General features: G+C 36.1%; 1 protein-coding gene across 1 annotated transcript in view; it reads left to right on the forward strand.

Annotated features, from left to right (window-relative positions):
* Window positions 1–24481, forward strand: part of CDH13 (cadherin 13) — a 434526-nt gene that overhangs the window by 234300 nt on the left and 175745 nt on the right. Inside the window, exon 6 of the mRNA XM_042821675.1 lies at window positions 15890–16034. Within this exon, the coding sequence (XP_042677609.1) occupies window positions 15890–16034 (145 nt within the window). The remainder of the gene's footprint in view (window positions 1–15889; window positions 16035–24481) is intronic.

The following is a 24481-nucleotide window of genomic DNA, read 5'->3' on the forward strand; positions in this document are numbered from 1 at the left end:
AGTGAATAAATGGGCATTGTTTCTGCAGTAAGCTCTTACTGTATTGTTAAAAATACAGATGCTACGTTAGTAGTTCAGTGGCTGATGCTGTATATGCTTATGGTTGTATTAAGATTGAAGTGGTTCCATATGATGATCCCTTGTTTAAGTAGCATGCATTTCAATAGCACTTAAAACTTGTACTCAGATGATTGACACTAATGATTCTGAAGGAGACACTGTAGTCTGTCAGCTGTGTAATTTGTTTTTCCTAAAAATTGCTTGAATACCTGTTTATGCAGTAGACTGTAACAGCGGGGGAGACATTGTGACGATATAGCCAATAAAAAATGGTTAGCATTTTTTTAAGTGCCTGAAACACATGCCATCCAAATCCAGCGTGATGTCTGTGAGGAAATAGATATTCATATAGCTGTAAAATTCTACAAAGACTGAGCCATGCTTTTGTAGAGCTGCCTCTAGACTGTTATCATCAAAATTATTGATGGTTTATATTCCAGTGGGATAAGCTTAAGCAAACTGAGTATCACAGTATTATTGTTTATATCTTCTATAATGCATTTATATATTTGCTTCATTTTCTTAACATACAAATGATCGTTGTTCTGATCTCAGTTCATGTGGAACCAATGGGAGTTTAAATACGGTAGCATTTGTCAATATGTTTGGTAAAAGTTTAGTCTTATATCTGTTACTCCACTTTGAAGCTGAATTAATCCTAATAACAAATAGTCTTTAGTGGGGAATAAGTCACATGTACAGTCATAGAGGGAATTAGTACAGTGTCAGCTGCATCTGCTTCCCACTCCTGCTCTAGAAAAAAGCACAGGGAAAGTGGGTTTCCATAGTGCTGGATTCTCCACCTCCACCCAGAGCTCCTTTGTGCAGCTACCCAGGGCAAGTGCCCACTTCCAGCAATCTTCAGTTTTCTTTCTTTCTGAAGACCCTCTGCGAGTGTGTTGTGGACCACACTGGCTGTTATAGCCTGTCCTACATGATGAATTTTGCCAGGTGTCAATATAGTAAATTCTCTGATGCTAGTAAGAGCTTTATAGCCCATAGAGAAGATGGAATCTTTCATTGCTGTTGTTCATATGTGTGCTGTTCATATGAAGTAAAACATAGCTGCAAGGGTCTGCTCTTTGTGAAGTTTCCCTTCAGAAAGCCTCTTCATTCTTTGGACACAAAAGGAGAGGTAGAAGGGGATGGGAGTGTACCTCACCTTTCACCTTGTACTTTCTTGACTTCTCTGCTTTTAAATGAAAAGCATAGGATTTCTGTTCCTCCTCAAACCTGTGATAACCCTACTGAGAATTATGTCCATTCATCAATACATTCTTTTGTCCTTTTGGAGTGGTTATGCAAAGAGCTGCATTTCATCCACATGAAACAAAGTGCAGATGATCACACACTGATGGCACAACTGTCTTCCTTCCTTCCTTCCCTTCCCCTTGCTGTTAACTGCTCCCATTATTTACTTAATGAAGGAAATAAAGCAGAACTTACCCATGGCCCTGGTACCTATTTTATATAACCCTTTCTTAGAGCTAAACCAAAAGCTCTGCTCAACATATGATGCACTTGAAAATGAAATTTAAAAAGATTACAACTCCTAGCATCTGATACCAATTGAAGTTTTTCAGTTTCTGAATAACAATCTTTTTTTAATATTCTTAGTGAATTAAATCTCCTTGAACGCAAGAAGCCTTTAATCAGCATATGAAATAATAAATAACACTGCTGTTATCGAGTGCTTTGTTCATGTATTTTTAAGTTTCAGGGATCTGGTTTAAGAATAACAGAGTGTCCTTTGTCAAAGATTATCTAGATCATAAGTTTTATTGACTGGTGAAATACTGCTTTTCTTCATAAGAAAATGAAGGAGCTTTAAAGTAGAATAAAGAAAACTACTGAAAAGATGTGTCCTTTTGCTCCAAAAGCCATTTGTTGAAAGAAAATGCACATTAATTAAAAATTTAGACACTTCATTTCTGTTGCAAGATTCCTTGCAAAGAAAAAAGACAAATTATTTTATATATCTAGTATGTGTTAGAACTGACAGATGAGATTAATATGCTTCTTAAATTACCATTACCAAGGGTCAATTAATAAGTGAGCTAACCTTGTGAAAGTCATTCTGAAAGACTAGTTACGGATCTGCAACGGTCTCTGTCAAATTGCATAGAACTGAGAAAATGAGAAAGCTGTCAAATAAATACGATACCTACTAATTATATTCTGCATAATGTAAATGAGCTTCTGTGGTTGTTGGTGGAAGGAATAAGAAATAAGTCTACAAAATAATACAGATAACTGTATACAGATCTGGAGTAAAATTTACTTGAGGGAATGGGAGTGTAAAGGAATGTAAAATTTCTTGGAAATCACAGACTGAGTGATGTGAATGTGGAGTGAAACTTAGAGAAATATTTCTTTGGTTATTGTATTTTATACCACCTTTGCTAATGGAAAATTCCCATATCACTGTCATGCTTTAATTATGATATGGCTTTTAGTTGGCCTCTTGATCTCTTATAGACACAGAAGTTTCATTATGACAAGGAACAAATAGCCACGTCTACTTGGTGACAAAAATAACCCTGAACACAGATATTAGGTTTCTCTCTGTGGGAAGGATTTTAAAAATACTGTTCCTTCCCAGCTGCATACCTGCAGGCTGACCAAGTGTCATATTATTCACTAATCTTACTTGTGATCAGGCTACAAAGCTACAGCAGATAGATAGATACACAGGCAAGATCACAGGAGCACAGTTGGTTTGCATTCTTCCAAAAAATAACAAATTGTGACAGAATGGGTTTATGTTGAGTAAACGTCAGAAAAACAATAAGAGACTAAATATAAGGAATATTGAATTAGTAATTAAGTTAAAAAGGACTCAAGATAATAGCAATATGGATGAAAATAATAAGGGCTGCAAGCTCTTAACTATTATAATTCCACTTTTTTGTGGTTTTTTTTTTTTTTTTCCCAATTTAAAGCAGCTAGCAGATTTAAGACATTTCCAGCAGCAAAATCACCTTTAATCCCTTTCTTTTTTTTTTTTTCAAATGAACTGTTCACAGCTGTTGGCAAGAGCAAATAGCAATGTGAGCCCTCTTCTATCTTACTACATTGTTAAACTGTCTTACTACATCTATTACTTACTAAATATTACATGAATATTGAGTACTCCAACTTGCTGTATGATGTGTATCTTGAAAAGTAGCACATGAAATACGTATTTGTACAGCAAACACAGGGTTTACAGTGATGACAGTACTGGCTGTTCCTGCAGTTGTTTTCTAGTAATATGAGTTTAAGAAACTTGGTATTAATAAGAACGTCTATGGATGAAAATGTTAGTCATGCTTTTGGACAGACAGTCATACTACCATGTACTTTCAGGAAGATTTGATCTGGAAATGACTTGTTTCAGTCCTTTAAATATTTAGTAGGAAGGTCAAGTCAGAGTGTACCACTAATGCCACATGACTGCAGTGATCAGTCAGCACGGTTATTCAAAGCTGTATTCAAACCTAAGGGCTGAAAGGTATTCAATTACAGTTCTTGATGGATAATTTTAAATGATAGATGTAGTTCTGAATGAATCTGTTCAGGGAGGAAAAAAAACCTAGAAACTGATTTATTTTTTATTTTTTATGGTTTTATTTGATTCTGCTATGAATGACCTTCTGCTAGTGAAACCAGAAAATAAAGCAAAAGAATAAACTTAATGTCAGGTGTTGGTTTTTTTTTTTTTTTTACTCCATTAATAACAGTATATTTTTCTAAGATTGAAAATCCTATTTAGATCAAGAAAGTTTTGTTGAGCAACTTCATTTTAGTTAAACTCTTGCATAGTGTAATTTACCTGCTGTCAAACTCAGCTGACGTGATACAGTTTGGCACTAGTATATTCCAGAACATGTCAGGGTTTGATGAGCTATGAATATTGTGGTTAGTAGTATGCATTTTTATCAGATTTTTTTTTTTCACAGTCTTCTACTAAACAGGCAGTGCATCCTTCTCTGAATGTCCATTTTTTCTGCAGAAGAATGTTGTTGCTGTACTTGCTGGAGAGGCAACCTACAGACACATTTATTTGACCTTTTATAGGAGAAATGAAGGTCTGATTACTTAAAGTGCATTTCTTTTTGGCATCTTTTCTGTGGTTAATGTTCCCACTTTCTTTGAATTAGTGTGAAGCCCATTTATCTTCTGTTAAAGAGTAATTCTTTTTAAGAAGTATCTATAGTAAAATTAGGCAGGTGACTAAACAGTCCACTCATCTCTCTCTCAACTGCCTCCATTTAATGGCATGTAAGCTATTTGTAGAAAAGCATACAGTGCCAGCTAATTGTCGTGATTCAGCCTCGGTTCTGAATTTGAAAGAGGGTGAAACACAAAGGTGATTAAAAAATATTTTACATAAAAAAATTAACAGCCTTCTGGAGATTTTATGAGTACAGTTCAACGAGATGGGACCTACAGAGATCAAAGAGCCTAAGTGCTTGACCACCTTGGGGCAAACCAAACATTAAAATATTTTATTAAGGGCATTATCTAAATGCCTCTTGAGCACTGGCAGTCATGGAGCACCAACTACCTTGTGAAGATGCTTTCTGTGGTCTTCATTTCCTTCTTTGACATAAAGTGGTACAAACACAGAGCCTCTAATATTTTTTCTTGGCCTACTTTGTATTTGAGAGAATCTGTAGGGATCTCACTACTTTTGTAGATGGACCAAATACTTTTAAGTTGTTTTTGTGCAGTTGAGTCTGCATTTCTTATGAGTGGGGTTCTTCCAAATCATAAACTCATCTCTTTGACATAAGTTCTTTCCACATTCTTTTTATTAGTCTTCATTATCTGTGTTTACCAAACAACTCTTTATAAGGCAAGTAATCATGTTACAGTGATCTGTTGATCTGTTTTTTGTTCTCTGTTTAAGGTATTGTACTCCTTATAAATATGCTTGCTATGCAGTTTGAGACGTATTGTTTATCCTGACGCTATAGAATTTATTTTGTGTCATAATGACAAACCTTTGGTTCTGCAAGACACTTCAGTTGCAAACAGAATACTTCTACTCTCTTTGATAGGTTCTGTAAGGCTGATGGATTGCTACTGATTGCAGCTCAAAATTCAGTCTCTTGGTATTGATTGGACTGACTTTCTGTATCTGTATTTTGCATTGAACTACCATCTTGCTTAATAGTGATGGATTTATAAATAGGTTACTCTAAATAAAAGCAGTTATCTTACATTTCAAAGAGTAATATATTGATGAAAAGTGACCTTGCCAAGCCAAAGGAGAACACTTCATGGTGTAGCAAAAACAAGTGAAGATGTAATTTGTATGTATCTATGTATATATATAATTCTTAATTAATTATTATATTTTTGTAAGGATTTCCTGTTCTTGGACAGTTCAAGTTTTGGGGGAAAAAAAAAAAAAAAAAAAAGATGCAAGGTTTAACAGGTCAAAATGATGCAAGGTTTCTATTGTCTGGAAGATTTGTTTTCTATATTATGCCCAATTTTCTAATCTTGTTCAGGTAACCTTGTTACCTAGAATTAAGGTTCTCAATGTGGTAATTTAGAATCGATTGAAATATCAAAAACAAAACCAAGAAGTTCAGGGAGGTTCATGGAACTCAAACTAGGAATTATGCCTTAAAAGTATATATGTATGTGTGTGTATTTATATATTTTAACAGCTGATGTTATTAACTATATAGCAGACTTTTGTTGATCATTTGGGAGCTAGACTACAACTGTTTGACTACTCGATGAGACCGTTACTATGTAAATTCAGCTAATTCAAGGCCCATTGACTAAATCTTTCTTTATTGATATTTAATGTAGAGGGATGGTCCAAGATGCTAAGTTGCATTAGGTTTAGAGAGAGAAAACAGGTAATTAGGAACAACACTTATTTCAGTTCAGGCTGCCCTTGGCGTATCTTTCATTATGTACATACACGCAACTGTCTTCACTAAAATAACATGAGAAAAGTGTTCAGATATTTCCTTTCTTCTTTACATGAAGTACATAGCTTGCCATTTTTGGCAAAATGGAAGCAACAACTACTCTGTTTTACTGAAACAGAGAAACTGCTAAGCATCTGTCATATGGGATGTGCTAATCCATTTAGACGTTACCAGGAAGATCAGCTGTCTGAATTATAAAAGTATCTGCCATAGACATTGTCTTGGAAAAAAAAAAAAAAAAAAAAAAAAAAAAACCAAACCAACCTGGCATACTGTGAAATTCAGTAAGGCTGACTTTAGACAAAATCAACAAAAACTCATTTAATTCAGAATAACAGGAAAAGATAAACAGTGTATTGTTAACTTCAGCGCTTGTAACAGCTAAGTCCAGGCAGAGAATACAGGAGGGAAATGAAAGCAGTGCTAACTGTGACTACTGCTCTGATATATTTAGCCCATCAGATGACAGTACCCAACCTTTGTAATGTAAGAGAGTTTGCAACCTCGTGGTTTGGAAGAATTTCAATAAACTCGCTTTTCCATGATTTATGTAACCAAACATACAGTAGAGAATGAAAGCATGTAGTTGGCATTTCCAACACCTAAAACTTTTATCATTGGCATTGAAATATACTATCTTCAACACAGCAAAAAGAGCATACAGCACTTGTTAGTGAAGAGTACAGTGAGGAAGGAAGTTTGTCCTCTGTGGAAGTAGTTGAGCTTTGTGGTCAAACAGGGAGGCTCTGGTTGGTAATGCAGGTCATTGGGCATCTGAGTGGTTTCCAAAGATTGAGAAAGAACTTGGAATGAGAATTAGCAGATTTATGATACCAATAAATAAAAGCTAAATATTTTCAGACATGAAACATGTCAGAGTTCATTACCATTGCATTTGGTGTGATGAAAAAAGGAATGGCAAATGTCTTGCACCATAGCACAGTGTTTCAGAGCAACTCTCAGTGATGGGGATTTTGTAGATAAGCAGTTTGAAAGGATTTCTTAACACTTGACCCTTATGCTTTGCAGTACAGTCATGTAAATCTTATCACTTAGACAAAGAAATTTCATCTGTTTCTCTTTATGTAATTTTTATGGACTAACTTTTAAAAAGACAAAATTTTTAAAAAAAATGTATCTTACAAGAGTAATGCATATACAGTACATAAAATATACTGATACTGTTTCAGATTTGAAGAGAGGAAACACTTTTTTTTTCAGAGAAAGAAAATTTCTCGAAAGGAAAACATCCGCTAGGAAGATCTTGTTTCCAAATTGCCAACTTTTTTTTCTCTTTACTGACACTCAGAGGCCAAGCACACTTACTCCATCTTAACCAGGGCTTTGAAGGACTCCTGGCTGCATCTCTTCACTTCAAATCTGATGGTGTGAAGAGATGAGATGTCTGGCAGAGCCAGCAAGTTAGGCAGCAGCTTGCTGCATGCCCTCCTGTTTAACCTGCACAAGTGCTCTTGTAACTCCCTGCTTGTTGCTTTCAACTAGAGAATCTTAGTTCTGTATATATGAGATGGGTGTAAGTTGAGTGATCCTTGACTTCTAAGACCTTTTCCTACTTATTTGTAGGAATAGATATGTTTAGCAGTAATAACAAAGCAAAATATATGTGTGATCTATAGCTGACATTTATACTGGCCTTTATTTGGTATGCCTAAAGAAGTCAGTTTTCTAGACACTGCTGCATTTTAGGTGCTGGATTTTTGTTGGTCTGATTAGTTATGATCTCTCTCTGACCCTGTTGCTTCTTAAGTCTTTCTGAGAGATGAAATTTGCTTCACGTTTGCTGCTTCGTACATGCTGTTTGGAGTGATTTTCAAGCATTAAGGACAGTGAGCAGAGCTTGAATACTGCTATGAGCTATTTGAAAGTACAAAGCCATTTTTCATCTTTTCTTACATTCTCTGTTGTTTTTGTGGTGCTGCATGGAGCCTAAAAAAATCTGGCAGAGTTTATGCTTTAATCCTTTATTTCAGTCCTACTTCCTCTCTTTTTGATTTTTTTTTTAATTCAATATTTTTGTGGTGATTAGACTCAATTGCTTTGGTGAATCCTGATATCTTTTTCTCTCTCACTCTCTCTCTCTCTTCCCACCCCCCTCTTTTTGAGGGGCTCAACATGTGTTCTCTTGTGATACAGGAAGATTTTAATTAGTTTTATATGATCATCCATAATACTTTTACTCTGTGTGAAGTACACATGCTTTCATTTGAAGTGCTGTATTGCTCCACAGATTTGAGGGATGTCCTTGTCATTTATTCACTGAGGTTATTTTTGGAGTGGACTTTCTAGTTTCATAACTTGTACAATAAATAACAAAAAATATGTTTCAGAAGTCATTTTAATTCTGTGTTTGTAGCTAGTACGAGGAACCCTTATAAATTTGCAGCATTGTTATGCAAGGACATAGAAAATTATTTTCAGTTGTTGTTTTGTGTCTGTGCAGCTGCAGAAAAGTGCTTAATGGGGGAAAAACGAGACCTTAACAAGACAATCAGGTTTTCAAAGCTCTTTTAAAGGTGTTTTGATGTTAATACGATATATTACCCAGTCTTGTAAGGCACTTTGAAAGCTTTATTAAGATACCTGTTGGTAGCTTAATAACCTTTGTAAATCTAATTTTACATCACTTGCTCAGCAAGAGATAGAATCCAGCTATCAGTCTTGTGTTTGGAGATCAAAAAGCCTGGACTCAAGCTTGATTCAAATTTCATCTGGTGTGTGGCTTTCGTGAAGTCATTTCATCTTTCCTCTCCCATCTTTTCCTATCTTATTTCTTTGATTTTCTTTTGAAATGTCCTGCTGTATAGCATCAGTTGGTCCCATCAGTTTTATCATAATGAATCAGGATACTTACAATCAGTTTAAATGCTTCATACCTCATTTATATCCACCAGTGAAATGGCAATGGCAATTCTGAGACTTTTTGGAAGTCCTTATAGTGACTGTATTTTGCTGGTCCCCAATTGCAGCAGGGTTTACCGGAGTTGTGGGCAAGCTCTGCTGGCATGGTCGTCTCAGACTGCTGCATTGCGTGGTGTGCTCAGGGCTTCCTGAAAAAAAAAAAAGAGGAGAGAATTGTGATAATATCACTGTCTTCTCTACTCCCAGTTCCTTTGTTTGCTGTTACTTTTGCAAAACTAACCAGTTAAAGCCAGCCTTCTCCAGTGCAATCTGACTGTTGGAAGTGCAGTGTCCCTAGACAGTGACATGCAGCACTGCGACTGGATTTTATGAGAGGTGGGCTTATTGCTTGATCTTATGCTTAAAACTAAATGTGCCATGAGCATAGGAAGTTACCTGGCATGCATAAAGAAATACTTCTTCCAAATATTTAAATATTAAAAATATGAAATTTTTAAGATGATGCTTACAAGAACTCACATGAATAAATCTTATTTACTCCAAACTAGTACAAGTAATGGAACACCATTTACTCCTCAATGACCAGATTTGCTTTTAGTCCTTAAAAGTTCTCAGCAATGTGTTGTTAAATCATCAGGTGAATTTATCAATTCCATTTTTCCTTTTTTTTTTTTTTATTTTTTTTTAACATGCAACAAAGTTTCTAGAAAATATAAAATTATTTGTTGTCTTTTTCACTGAGCTGAAACATTAAAAACAAACAAACAACAAATGTGCTACTGGATTTAATGCTGCCCTGTAGTAAAGGCAGTGTTCATTTTGGTATAAGCTTTCTATGACTTCATACACAGAGTACTATTATCTTATTTTCTCTGCTGTTTATGCCATCATTCTCTTTTCGTGGGTTGTTTGTTTTGGTTTTTTTTCTTTTTTTCTGCTTTATTTTTCCTTCTCATTCTGTGATCTTGTTCACAGAAAAGAGACCTTTCCATGCTGACAGTAGAGAAAAAAATCAGGACTAAAAGTCTACAAGAAAATAACACCTTTCTAGCAATACTATGATGCAGAGAGACACAGCTGTGGAAAAAAAAATACTGTGACACAGAGAGCATTACAGTACATACATTCAGTGAGATGGTGAATTCTTAAGTGCTTAGTTAACTGCCATGAAGCAATTTAACATATATGTATAAAATCTAAAATGTATAGTGTTTTATCTTCGTTTTTGCATCAATGGGCATATTTCAGTGATGGCATTTTCTAGGCACATTCTGTGAAGCGAACTGCAAATCAAGAGGGGTTGCTGGTGCTAGAAGGCAGGTGGTGGTACTGCAGGTGTGGAACAAAGAGTCTGGAAAATTCAAAGAGCTCTGGCAACTAGCTTAACGACTCCAGATTTGTCTTCACACTGACACTGAGGAAGATCTGTCTGCCAAGATGTAGTGGCTTTTCAGGATGGCTAATGGCAGTTTTTTTCAAAGAGATGGAGGATTTCTGATGTTGTTGCAAGGCAAAAGAAGTTCACAAGAATGGGCTTTTGGAGGTCATGTTAGATAAGGCTTTCTAGGAAAGGTTAGTGGTATTTTTCATTAATTCTTCTTTCCTCATGTTATCTCTCTTACAACTTTCCTCTTGGGGCTTCAGCTCCAGTCCTGGATGCACCTCCCCTTCCTACAAAAAGCAGTTTTGCTGTCAAATGACATTAAACGTTCTACACACATCACATGAATAATTACACTAAACATGCATCTTTCTCCTCTACTGATGTATGGTCTCATTATAAACAATTAGACCAGTCATTTCAGTTTGTTTTGCTCTTATTTCTGCAAAGAATAGCTCTGACGGGCAAGAGAGGAAGTAAATTAACGTGCCCTTTTTCCCCGCCTAGCAGTGTAAATATATACATCTACCTCCTGTTTCTGCAATTTTGTTTTGTTTTTCTTAACGAAATTTAAGTTCTGGGAAACTCAGACAAGTTAAATATCATAAAGAATGCAAGTTCAATACTTGTTTTGTTACTTGGAATTACTTGCTATATTTCACTTAACAAACCAGAGTAGTATGGCATTGAACTTTCAATCTATTTTGAGGATTCAAAATATTAAGACCACTACCTTTAAAACAAGGGTGAGAAATCAATATCTGGCTGTTTATAATATTAAATTCCTCGTCCTTTTCGCAAATCTTGTATTAATGTATCTGCAAAGCCTTGTATCTGACATGGTCAAAGAAGGTGAAGTGACTCTTATCTCATGAATCGTTTGTCATTCTTTTCAGAGACAAAAGTTGTTCTGTAGTAATTTTTGTTTATTAATACACATAATTAAATGGTATTTCCAAGGGAATAGAAAATTTGAAATAACTGTCAGCTGATCTCAGGTAAGACAGGTCAGTTCAAACTGTTACCAAGGGCTTTGTAAAGGTTGTTAAATCCTTCACAATCATTTGGAGGCTTCAGAACTGAACTCGCTGTTACAGTTTGTTATGTCATTGGAAAGGTTATGGTGTGATCTAGGGGAATGCTACTTAGAGGTAGTTTGAGGGATGTCCTACTTCATATAACCAGCTTATTTGCAGAATTTGTTTTGCATTCTTCAGTTAGACTTTGGTTTTTCAGATTGGCCGAGTAGAATTGAATAATGATGCTACCATAAAATTATCTGATTCTTGAAATACCAATTTGGAAAATCTCATATACTCAGAAACATTTCCATAGTTGTTCTGAAAGAAAAGGCTTTTTTGGTCTTTAATCTTCTTTTGTTAACTGAGAAAAAAAAGTAGAAAGACAGAAAGTGTATGAATTATTGCTCTGGAATCTTTTCCCATTGTAAAATCCTATAATGTTGCTTTCTTCAATGTGCAGACTGTATGTGGTTGCAGTCTATACATCGCTCAGCTTACTGCTGTTTACATAGAAAGATGTGAGCAATCACAGAAGGCTCAGCTGCTGTTTTAATTAGATTTCCTAGTGAAATCTCCAGTTCTGGAATTCTTCAAAGACGTTATATAGAGAGTCATGTTGAGATAAGCATGAAACTCATGAGATGAAGTCTGTATTTTCAGCGTGAGGAACTTCAGCATTTTTGTGTAATAAGGCGGGCTGTTTATGCTGGGACTGGCTAATTAATCCCTTTGCACCTAGGATCTAATTCTGAATATGAGACCAAATTCTATGCTGTGCTTTTTGGCAACACTTGTACAACCTTTTGGAGGAAATCAATGCCCTGTTCTTGAGCAGTTTGAGATACAATTATTTGTACCTATCAGAAGCGTTGTTTTGTTTTTAAATCTTTTCTCTCTGCTTTGTGCCATGTAATAATCAGCTAATATTTTATCCATATTCTTGAAAGCAGGAAATTTAATTGCAATTTATTTCCGTGTATAAATTGTTGCCTCTCTGATTTGTATAAGATAACCACAGCCAATCTTTAAAACAACTTTTTAGCATGGAAAACAAACAAACAAACAAACAAACAAACAAACAAACAAACAAACAAACAAACAAACAACCCAAACTCCTTTCCTACCTCTTCTGCCTCTCACCCAGCTGCACTCAGTTCACCTCTCCAGCAGCACTGGGGTGAGGGCACAAAAACTGATTGGCTGAGGTAAATCCAAAACACCTGAGAATACTTCGTGCCCCTTGGCTTTAATGCACCCACACCTGTGTCCCTGGGGTTCAGCTGCTCCTGATTGCAGAGCTGTTGCAGAGCTTTCTGGAACCGTCTGGAAGCTCAGTTGGAAGCAGCCTGGCTTCTCCTCACAGAGCAGCTCGGCTGTCCTTGTGGATGCTGCCATTCTGGGAAGCTGCTGTTTGCACCGGTGAAAATAACTGAATTTTGGGATGTTTTTTGGTGTTTTTGTGTGAAGGTGGATGTGAGGAACGTGCAGGAAAGCCTGGTAATCAAACTGGAAGAAATCTTGGAGAAGCTCTCACCAGCAGCAAAATTTCCAATTAGAAAGCAGTTAGTGACTAAAGAACCCGTATTAGGCTTTGAAGATAATCAAGCACCAGCAGGTATTCTAGATTTAGTTATGAAAAGCTTTAGATTCCTGGTGTAATTTGGTGTGGGCCATTGGCTGGCTGGCTGCAGAGAAAAAGACATTTATATGCAGAGGAGGAATGGGGCCATCCAGAATCACTTCACCAAAAGCAATAAATGAAGGGAAGCAGCAACGTGTGAAGAGAAACCTGGAACTGCTTGAAGTAATGGTAAGGATGGTGCTGGCTATCTTTCCTTTTAATGTTGTTGCTGAGTGCAGGAGTGGGAAGGAGGCAAGCCTCTACGATATAGAGAGTGCTTCAAACAGGTCTGTGCTGCTTAGAGTAATTGAACTAAGCTTCAGGTGAAACTCTCATGTCTGAGGCGATGAGAAACCACCTCACTGCAGATATGAGGAAGAAAATAGTGCAGAATGTCAGGAAGTCCCTTTTGAGAAGGGAAGAGAACAGAGGAGGGGATGGGGAGAAATAGGCTGGGATTTGTTACTGCCTGCAGTTATCAGTGTTAACGCTGCTTCGCCTTGTTTTATTGGTGTGCTTAATTTTGTCTGTGCTTCTCAGCTCTGTGAACTTCAGTGGTCGAAGTCCACTTTGTATCCTGGTGTGCTGATGTGTGTTGTGAGAAATATGGTGTCCTTGTAAACCCCTGACCAGCTTTTGTAGTTTGTAGGTATTCTTTTGTCAGAAATGAAATTGAGGTTTGGTCTTCAGTGTTTCTGAAAATATGGCTGCTAGATTCACATAGGTGTAACTTTATGAAAGTAATTCCATAAGTTTAAAGTTGAAACACGAGGAGTGTAGTCAATCTGACTGAATAAGAAGTATATCTACTGATTTATTTATTTTTTTGTCATTTTGCCCAAACCTTTGCTTACCATTTCTCTTTAGTTATGTTGTTGGAATCAGGTAGGAGCTTAGATGCTTTCTGTATGCTCAGTTACAGTCTGTTGCTATTAAGAGTGCAGTAACTCTGGTATACCAGTGCAGTTTTACATTAAAACTAGATGGGCTTTTCTTCTTTACTGAAAGACTGATGTACTGTTCTTCTAATAGTTAGATGCAGTCTAATTATTCATGTGGTTTTATTTACAGCCTGTTTAAAGTCACCTGTTTTCTCTGCCAATAGTATCTTTTTCTTAAATACTTCTTTCCTTTGCATGTCTTTGGATTTTATGATAAGGTGTACTTTCTACTGTTCTTTGGTGTTGTTCTGATGTTGGATTTGGAGAGAAGGTGGGAGAGGAGGAGGCAAGATCTAGACATGCCTCTTCTATATAGCAGTCAGGTGAAGACAGATGGTCCTAATTAGGTGCTGTGACCTTTTGGCTCTTTTTACATAACGCTTAGGGTTCTACAGGTTATTGTTCAGGGACTAATAAAATCTTCTGTCATATTAACAAAATGAAGCAGATTGTGTAACAGTTTCCATGGACCTCTTATCGGAATCTTTTTGGCCAGGGGGACTCAGACTTAATAGAGTTTGCCATGGTCGAGTAGATCTATTTTGGTTATTGGTAAAGGTCTCCTATTCTCTTCTTTAACTTGTGGAAGACAAATCAACAAATGGTAGATCAGCCTTTGCTTTAGATCGCTAGCAGTTTCTATGAAAGCAAATAGTTACTTTAAACTTTGTTCTTTCCAGTGAGCAGTATAGCTACTTAATTTTGAGAGAGATTAAGAGTGTGTTATCTTTAGAAAGTGAATTTGCTCAAATTTCACAGAAAAATCTTGCTGTTCTTTCATTCCCCAAAGCAATTAACATTGTTCTGATGAGTCAACATTTACTAAGATAAATCTTTTTGTCAGCAATTCCTAACTGTATCTGAAACTGTATCTAGATTTAATGTAGGTCAGTAACAACACTGCATTTTTCTTCCTGATTCCCCATCACACTGTATGCAGTCCTGAGATTATTACATTGACTTCACTGTCCAGTGTTAAACAAACCCAGGAAAGTGAGGGGGCACGTGCCCTTTGAAGCTTGAGCTGTGCCAATGCCATGTGAATCAGTTGTCTTCATTTCAGAGGACATTTTAGCTTTAAAACTGTTAATCCCTATATACAGACAAAACAAATCAACCCAAACAAACAAAAAAAACATTGAGAAAATCCTCCAAGAATAATTTCTAGATAAGTGAGAATGAGCAGAGTAAGTAGATGCTAAAATGGCCTGTGGCACTATTTACAAATAGTGTCTATAATATCTTATTCATAACATGAATACTCCTACACGCGCCCCACAAATTTTAACTATGAATGTGGGGTGTAATTATAACATATTATGGGTATGTGATATAATAACCACTTATTTTAATAAGGAATTAGAATTCTGACCTAACTCTTTCCTAACACAATTTATCACTAACATATAAATAACTTACAGGTATAAGACATGGCAGTGAAGAATAAATTAATAGAATAAAAAATGCTCAGAGACTTCCAGCCCCTGCTGCTACCACTGTCTCATGGAAAGACTGGAAAAGGGTGGTTTTAACATCCATATCAAAGTTCACTTTCAGGCTGGCTTAACTACATTAAAGAGTTGAATCTAGGGATGGGTAGAATAGGTGAGAATGATAGCTGTCTCTCTGATATGCTTATTACTGTTTTTACTGATGTCATGGTGAGGAGAGAATTGCAGATATGCAATGCTGCTGCAATCGAAACTGACCTTTTCTGCTATCATGTGTGAGAAGTTTTAGTATGGTTTGCCATGACAACTGAGGTTTAGTAACTTGTGTTTTTTTCCATTGTGTGTGGATTGATATATATCTTCAGACAGTAAGCTATTTTCAAGCTACTGGAGGGTGTCTTGACATGAATGTACATGTATCTTTCACTTTTGCTTAGATTTAAAATCTGCTCTGAGCCCAGTCCAAAATAGTGGGCTGCAAGTGCTGTACCTGGTGGGATCTGGTAACCACACCACTGATGGGAACTATTTTTCTCTTATCCTTTGGTGTAATAAGGAACCTAATAACTTCTCCCCCTCTCCTTTTTGTTTATACAGCTGGAAGTTGAAGTAACGGATTTAAGTGGGAAAATCATCGATGGCCCAGTCCGCCTAGATATTTCTGTTATTGACCAAAATGATAACAGGCCGATGTTCAAAGAAGGACCCTATATTGGTCATGTCATGGAGGGATCCCCTACAGGTAAGTTTGTGGTGATTTCTATAAATAAGCCTTGAGAAATTGTGTTGATAAATGCATTATTTCCATGTTGTGCGATCTTCTTTGCTGATATAATGACTCATTAAATTCTTCTCCTGATTAAGAAGGTAAGAGCAATCTGTTCTGGACAATAGATAATAATTTTTAAATATCTCTGACAAAAAAAAAAGGCAAACTTAACATGGTGTAGTTTGGGAATGACAGCTGTGGCTTAGATTTGTGATTAGTATCTGGAATCAGTGCAGACAACCTCTTGAATGCGATTATGATTCAAATCAAATTGCATGTAGAACTTATTGTACAGAGTGGGAATTCTACCTTTTTCTTTCTGTTCAGTTTTAAGCAGGACCACTTTTACTTGTTTATGTAGTACAAGGCAAGGTAAATAACAGGAGTAAATAGGGTATCGTGAAATGTTAGTATTGTTGTAAGGATTCCACAGTGACATACTTCACTATTTGATAGAACGCTTGCAACAAGTAAAAGCACACTGACAATTAAAGTCTGTAATGAAAATGTTCTGATTAAACTCACTTGTACTGAATTTCATCATCAAATAAGATATTGTTCCAGATGTTAATTTGAGCACAAATGACCATCCTAGCTAAAGTTTTCCTGCAGATGCAGGCTGAATTAGTTCTCTTCTGCTTTGTCCTCAGCTGTTGTGCAGTTTTGTCAGTTGTTAAGCAGCTGTTGTGTTCCACTCCAGAGGTATCTCTGTTGTGTTTGTAAGCGCTAATTTTATAACCGCACTATAAAATAGTCTTGATCTTGGTGCAAGAAATCCATGTCACTCCACAGACCTTAATGGGAAATTCTATTTCTCTACATTCTGCAGAGAGTAGAACTGTGCACTGCGTGTCTGTCTCCCTGTCTGTGATTGAATGCAAGGTCTTATCTCATAAGCTGCAAAGTTATTGGCTATATATTTAAAAACAAAAGCATTGGAGAAATACGCTTTTTTTTAATCCTGCTTTTTTTCCCCTTGAGTACAGAAGTCTCTCATCTCTTGTAAGAGATTGAATTCAACATACATTATTATATCAGGGAAGTAGTAGTTGAGCCTGATTCAGTGACACTTATGGCTTTTTTATTGTCTGTAATGGGTTTTGTATTAACTGCACCTGTAATTTCTCACCTTTTTGTTTTCTGAGTTGTGACCCAGTTTATTTCCTATTGATCTCTATCTATCAATCTGCCATTTCTTGGCTGTTGGGTCTATGCCCTACTGCAGACTTACCTCAGTAAGTTCATGTGTGACTCATCTTATTGATTACATAAGCAGGTGAAAACTTTTGGATATGTTTCAGTAAAGATAGGAAAATGAAGGCTGGTTGAATGAATGTGGCACTCAATTCAATTGGAGTAAGCATTTAGCAGAAATTATTTTAAACCTACTTGATGTTATGTTCCTTATAACAGTATGCTGCAAGCCTAGTAGAGCAAAAGCTTAACTGCAGGAAAAAAATTGCTCAAGAATTGCATGAAAGAAAAACAAACAAATGAGACCTACTTGCTTTCCATGACAAACAATAGCGTGAGCACACTGCTTTGCAGACCAGGATTGCCAGATGTCTATAAATAATTGCTGGAAATGTATGGACACTTAAAGACCTTAGAAGCAAATGGAATTAAGAATAGTAGCCTAGAGGAAAGTTCAGTATCATAAATTGTTCAGATTGTTAAAGTATGGGGTAAGGACTGATGCACTGAGTAAATATTATTGATAGCTGTGAATTTTGCAAGTGTGCGTGGCTATGATTCAGCTAAATGAAACCTGGTTCTGAAGTTGGCAGCTTCTTATTGGGAGTAACATGACAGGATTTATTTTTTTTTTTAAAACTTAATCTAATAGCAAGAAGAAGTTTAGTACGTAAATGAATATAAATGAGGTTGGGTATGATAGATTATAATCAAAAGATATCTGGAAAGTTAAGCTACAAAAAAGGAATGCTGGACTGGTAATATGGCAAAGATAGGTAAGACATCCTGATCTCATATGCACTAGTGCCATTCTTGATGCATTTCAAATATTATGCTAGAGTTTTCTGGACCGTGGTTTTTCATTCCTTGAAATGCTTTCTGATCTTTGAGTTAAGGTCACTAAAGTTTTAAAATGACTAATATTGTATTGAATCTGGTGAACTCCCCAGACCTACTTCTTTCTTCAGACCTGTAATTCCAATAATATGGGAGAAACTACAGGGGTGCTTTTAAGAGCTTTCACAAAGAGCCATCAGAAGAGAATAATAAAGCATAAGTACCTTTTTATCCAAGGTAAAAGTAACATCTGAAGCTTCCCAGTGCCTTCTGATTCTGTCTGCATCAGTGTTAAGATGGTACTTCTCCATACTTGAATCTTTCTTTTGTCACAGAAGTTACCATATGTGTGTCCTTGTGCAGTTTTTTCATATGGTGCACACATTTTGAAAATAAAGATACTCTTCCTAGAAGTTTACATGGGAGAGGCAGTACAGGGTATCAAAACCCAAAAAGCACTTAAAAAATAAATGCTGTCAACATCCACACCTTTTTAGCACAAGAACTTTTTGTGGTGCAAGTCTGAAGAGGAATGCAGGTTATATATACATATTATGCTTATTATTTGTGCTTTGCTGAATTTTAAATTATGACCACATGATTTCCAGAGTTCCCCATGGAAAATCTGAGTTGCTGAGTTGGAGGAATGAAAACATAGCGCAAAATTATTTCACCAAATAAAATTGTTTGTACAGCACAGTGTGCAGGGAGAAATACTTTAAAAGCCATTTTAATGAAGATTGAATTCATGGCCATAATCAGAATAAAATACAGATGTACATTTTGATAAATCCTATCATACTTCTAAGTAAAGCATGTACTTGAAGTACAGCTGACATCAGTGATGATCTTAAAACAGTGGAAAAAAAAAAACTGAAGACAATCACAAAAAACGGCTTTGTGCTTACAATGTATTAAAAAAAAAAATCAAATACTACTTTTTATATTTCTTTTAATATCAGGAATTACAATCAACTCTTTGGAGTATGCTGCTTAACAAAAAAAAGCAGCACAGCAGCTTCCCTGCTGTGCGTTGTGGAATTACTTTTTATGACGCAGAAGTATTGACATATTTGAGTACTAGAAAGTAATTTTAAGTGTTTGGTGTGAATTTTAACTAGAGGAGGCTCATCATACCAGAAACTAATACTTGATGGCTTGCTTGCAAAGCCCTGTCTTGTTCCCAACTGGGTGGGAATGGTCTGCTAACTATGGGGGAAGTATGTATCTTATTCTATGCTTATTATTTATTATACTATCTTGATCCAGATTACTATTTACTTCCAAGCAGGAAGAATTTTCAACCTGTTTTGTTTTTTTCTTTAATTCATTTAATTTTATTTGTTAAAAGGGAGGGCAGGAAGAAAGGAGCAAAGCTTGTACAGATACAATTTAGTTTTAGATCCCGCATATAATGCAGAGCTCAAAAATAATTCAATGATGCATATTCTGGAAAAGATTTTTTAGCCTTGAACCACACTGGCCTTACCTTTGACTAACAGATTTTCTGAAACTGTGAGCAATCTCTCTTCTAGGTGGTGCTCCAACTGTTTTTTGGACATCTATTAATTAATTTTCAGTTTCTACCATTTAGCTGCTAAAGGGATATAAAGACGAGTTTGTATTTCATACTAAAATATTCATAGTTTTTCTAAAATCAGCAGTAAAGAACTTAAAATTACATACAGGTCTGAGCTGTGAAGCTGCAATGTCTCAGCAAATCCACCTCTAAACTTCCTCCAAGTTAATAGTTGAATTGTGCTTTCTTACTGCAGAACAATATCTCTTGCAGCAGTAATGAAATTTTTATCAGAGATTTGAAAGCTCAAATGTCAATTTAATTATGAAACGTTACTGTGAGCCGTTGTGGAAAACAGAAGTATAAACCTTTTCAAAGAATTTGATAAATCTATGGAGAAAAACTTCACAGATGGCTTAGTTATTCAGATGATGGTATTTAATGAGACCCCGGCCTAGGAAGTCTCCAAGTTAAAGGAAATACAAGGATACTGAGGTCTGACTTTGGCGATTCAAATGTATTTTCCCTCATCATCTACTGAGGGAGATGGAATGCTTTGGTGTAACCCAGCATGGCCTCTTGTATGTTTTATGTACAAACGTAGGCAGTTTCATGCATATTTTTAAAACTTGTTTAACGCGGCCTTCTAGCAATCTTACTTAGGACCAACCATCTGCATTTCAACAAAATTGTTCTTCAAAGCTTTTCCATAATCTAGCCAGTACATATAGTGGACATGAACTGGTTAGACACATCTGTAATGCTAACTTTTGAATTTCTAAACGGAAGCCACATGGCTAATTATGCATAGCTGTTTTGTATATAAGAATAGGAATTTGTTCTCGTGTTTGCGTAGTGTAAAATGTCTTTAAATTACTATGGATACTTTGTGCTTATATCTGTATACATACCACATATCTTTATATATAAGGAATATGTAGGTATTACAGAGACAACACATACAAGCTCTCAAAACTCTCAAACACTTACTTGATCTTTTAGTAGACCCTTGGGGTTTCGGTATTTTCTAATTATTGTTTATATCCATAGTGAAAAGGTATGTCATGAATCTATAAATGTACTACTTTATTTTAGTAGCCAAGGTTATACATCAAATATAATCCTCCTATGTTTTTTAGAAGAATTTGAGATAAGCAATTGAAGTATTACCTAGTCACACACAGGTTGTGGTGCCCATGCCGATGTGGCTTAACATGTACATTGAGCAAATTTAAATAATCTCAAGTGTAGTAATTAACAGCTCACTGAAACTGAGTATGTGGTATTAGCATCTGTACGCAGGAGTCTGCACTTCACCCCAGGGTTCAATTATTCTTGATTTCCTGCAGAAATACTGAGAAAAGGCTCCAGATCACCATGCGCAGGCTGCCATGGCTGGCCTGTTTGCAAGGACTAGAAATAGGGAGCCACCCCCCTTCTTCACCACTGGGCACAAAGTTCACTTAGATTTCTTCTAACTCCTTAGTGAACAACTGTTTAGTTTGCTCGCTGTCCTTCCTGCTAAAAGGAGCTTTCCCCTTCCATCTTCTACTCACAATGGTATATCAATAATTAGTCTTGTGGCCAGATCAGCATTCATACCTGATGCTGAAGGCTATGAATACATTAGGATCTCTTTATCCTGGACATTTCACACAGAATATTCACTGTAGTGTACTGCAAGGAACAGAAAAATGAGAACGAAGATGGCTCTTTGGGCTCTTTTTACATTATAGCCTAGGTTAATTAAACAAAAATAAGAATGGTTTTTAATTAAAGAATAAATGTGGGTTGCTTTTTGTTTATTTTCTAAGGGCTGGGATCCTTTCTGGTTACCTGACAAACTAGGTCTCAGCAGTCTGTGTAATACAATCTGTAATTCTTTGCAGATGAATATACGTGCGTTCATAAAGTTCCCAGTGTGATTTTCATCTGCTGATGTACCCCTTACATAAGCAGAGAAGGATGAACTTAAAAGATTTGAGTAGCTTAGACACATGAGATGATCTTACCCGTAAAATCAATTCATTGAAAGATTGGAGAGCAGGATGCCACAGCCCTCTTGATAGACTTGATTAGTGGTGTAGAAACTTGGTTTGTGTTGATTCAGAATCGCTGCTTCTGGATGCTGTCTTCCCATTGCCTACCTGTAGGCCAGCAGCCCTGCGGGCTCTATGGCAAGTTGTGCTTTTAGGCAGCGCTTGTCAGCATCCACACAGCTGTGTTTCATTCAAACCCTTTGGAGTGTGTGAAAAAGGTGTTAAATCTTTGCAGCTTGCAATCCTGTGCCACGTATTTATTATATGATTTGGAGTCTGATGGCACTAGGTGCAGCAGCTGAAGCACTATCCCTGCTTCCTTGTCTTCGCTCTCAGCTGGGTGTAAATCTTGGAATTGTGTTACTGGGTTTTATAACAATGGGGCATCATTTCCTTTGACAGTAATGCTATGGTGTGGCCACTATTCCAAGTGCTGAACAGAAAAAGACCTGTAAATTGTCAGTGCAGGGTTTGACTGCCTTAGCACACAGGGCCAGCCAATAGACAAGCTCACACTACTTTTATTGTGAAAGAGATGCGTAGCTGAATGGAAAACACGCCATTGTGGGATGGCAGGATTATTTATTGCCTTGAAGGTTAAATTGATTATTTTTCCTAGTATTATTTGAAAGATACCATGGGATCATGTCTTTAAATGAGAGAGAGAGAAGGAGAAATTCTGTTTTTAAACTTTAAGTTCATCTTTTCCTTTTTTTCTTTTCATTTTTCTCCCTGTATTTCACACCTCTTTAAATTTAAATTGCACTACGTAGTCCCAAGATGTCAAAGGGCAATTGTACATTGGTACAGCTGGCTGTGAGATATGAAAATTATCCTTAGAATGACTGGGCAGTAAGAAAACACAGAAGTCATGAGTTGATTGCATAGTACAAGTTATTCAAATAAATATTCATAGTATAATTATGCTATTATATGTGAAGCAAATTCCCCTTATCCCTCCCATCCAAAACAAAATAAACCCAACCCCACATTTGTTACTTTTATTTTTGGCAACTCCAGAACATCAAGTGTGTATGTAATCAAAACAGTTGCTAGAAATGACATGTTTGAAGCCAATGTATATATTTTTGTCTATTTTCTACTTACGAATGACTGAGATAACAGATGATGGTCTGTTTGAAAAAATCTTTGAGGAGTTTGAAATTTGTCTCTGTTTTTCGATTACACAAAAAGCAAAAGTATTCAAGTTCTCCTTGAAGAGCATTGCACCAATGAATCTAAATTAATTCAACTTCAAAGTCATCTCAAAGCAATTGATAAGAAAATGTCATAGTGGAACAATTTCACATAGTTGCTTTTAATACTGAATTGTTTTTCTGATTCTCTCCATATAAAAATTGACCTAATCTTTCAAAATGTTTCAGTTGCAACAGAATTGCAACAAAGCTGCGTATTTCATTATCGTAACAGTTCCAATAAATTTTCTTCACGTTTTTCTGCAAAGAACATTTGCTTTGATTCTTACTATTATTATGTCTCTGTAACACTTCAAATCAAATCACTGTGTATGAAAAATAAGAACCATAGAATAGTTTGTGTAGGTTTCAACTGCACTAACTTTATCTGACAGCATTATGATACACCTGCTCCTTCTTGAAGTATTCCAGCTCTGGTTTTAGTTGATAGCCTCTGTTAGAATCTTGTTCTGAAACTGTTGATTGATCCCCTAATGCTGGTCAAAAATACGTGTTATTTGTTAGCTGAGTGTGTGCACCATCCTAATAAATTACTTGGATGTGGTACGTAATTACTGCCACAGTAATCTGACTTCACTTTCTGTCGGATGGCTTTGCCACCAGGGCTTTGCAGGAATAGGTGTTTGATCCCTTTTATCACATCACAGCAAGTCAACTTCCAAATTCTTTTTGTCTGTAGTTTGTGATAAGTAGTAAGTATAAAAAAAAAAAAAAAAAAAAAAAAAAAAAAAAAAAAAAAAGCATAACTCATAGTCTCACCTTCCAGTGTAACTGTGATCTCATGATCTCATGTGAATTGTAGATGCTCCCCTATCACTAACCTTCTTAACTGCTTATCAAATACAATTTTTGTTTTTATTATATCAACCTGGGAACAGTACAGAAGAATGCCCAAATGAATGGCTTTCCTTTATAGGCAAATATTTGACAGTGCAAAATGAGGAGCCTGGATCTTAAGTTTTCTGACAGGAACAAGAATGTTCTTTTCTTTTGCTTGCAGTGTATCCATGCTCCATCGTGGCAATACCTGTAGTACCACAAAGAAACAAAATGGGCATTGCTGGGTTAAATGTTTTAGTTTCCTGTGTGGAAGCTCTGAAAGAGAATCAAAATATGTTGATTGTATTAAGAGTGAAGAACGAATTCTAGTTTTAATATCTGTTAAATCATGAAAGAATTTCTAGGAACCCTGGCAGAGTAATCTATTTTTAACATGATTTTGAAACTTAGAGACCCTGTAGAAGTCAAATCTATTTTAGTTAATGAAATCATTTATGTAGTGCAGGCTTTGTCCATGGGGTCGTATGATTACTTCTTCAATTAATGTTGATTATGTTTTTTCTTCCAGCCTATTTGAGGGTGTTCATCTTATTAAATACATGGGCAAATAGTATTTCTTGGCCTCCTTGTTTTATGTCTTGATAGAGTAGATTATACTTGATATCGCAGGTAGAGGTGAGGTGTATTTTTGCCAGATGGGTTAGGTGTTTGTAAGAGGTGTGCTGACAAACAAAAACCCAACCCTGCAAATTCAGTTTGTCAAACCTACTTTCCTCACAAAGCTATCTTGATTTGTTGTGTGAAGCTGTAATTTATCACCTATAGTGGCAAACA

This window comes from Centrocercus urophasianus, unplaced genomic scaffold, assembly GCF_019232065.1.
Source record: "Centrocercus urophasianus isolate 14NV4802_14NV808 unplaced genomic scaffold, USGS_Curo_1.0 seq_2, whole genome shotgun sequence".
Classification (NCBI taxonomy): Eukaryota; Metazoa; Chordata; class Aves; order Galliformes; family Phasianidae; genus Centrocercus; species Centrocercus urophasianus.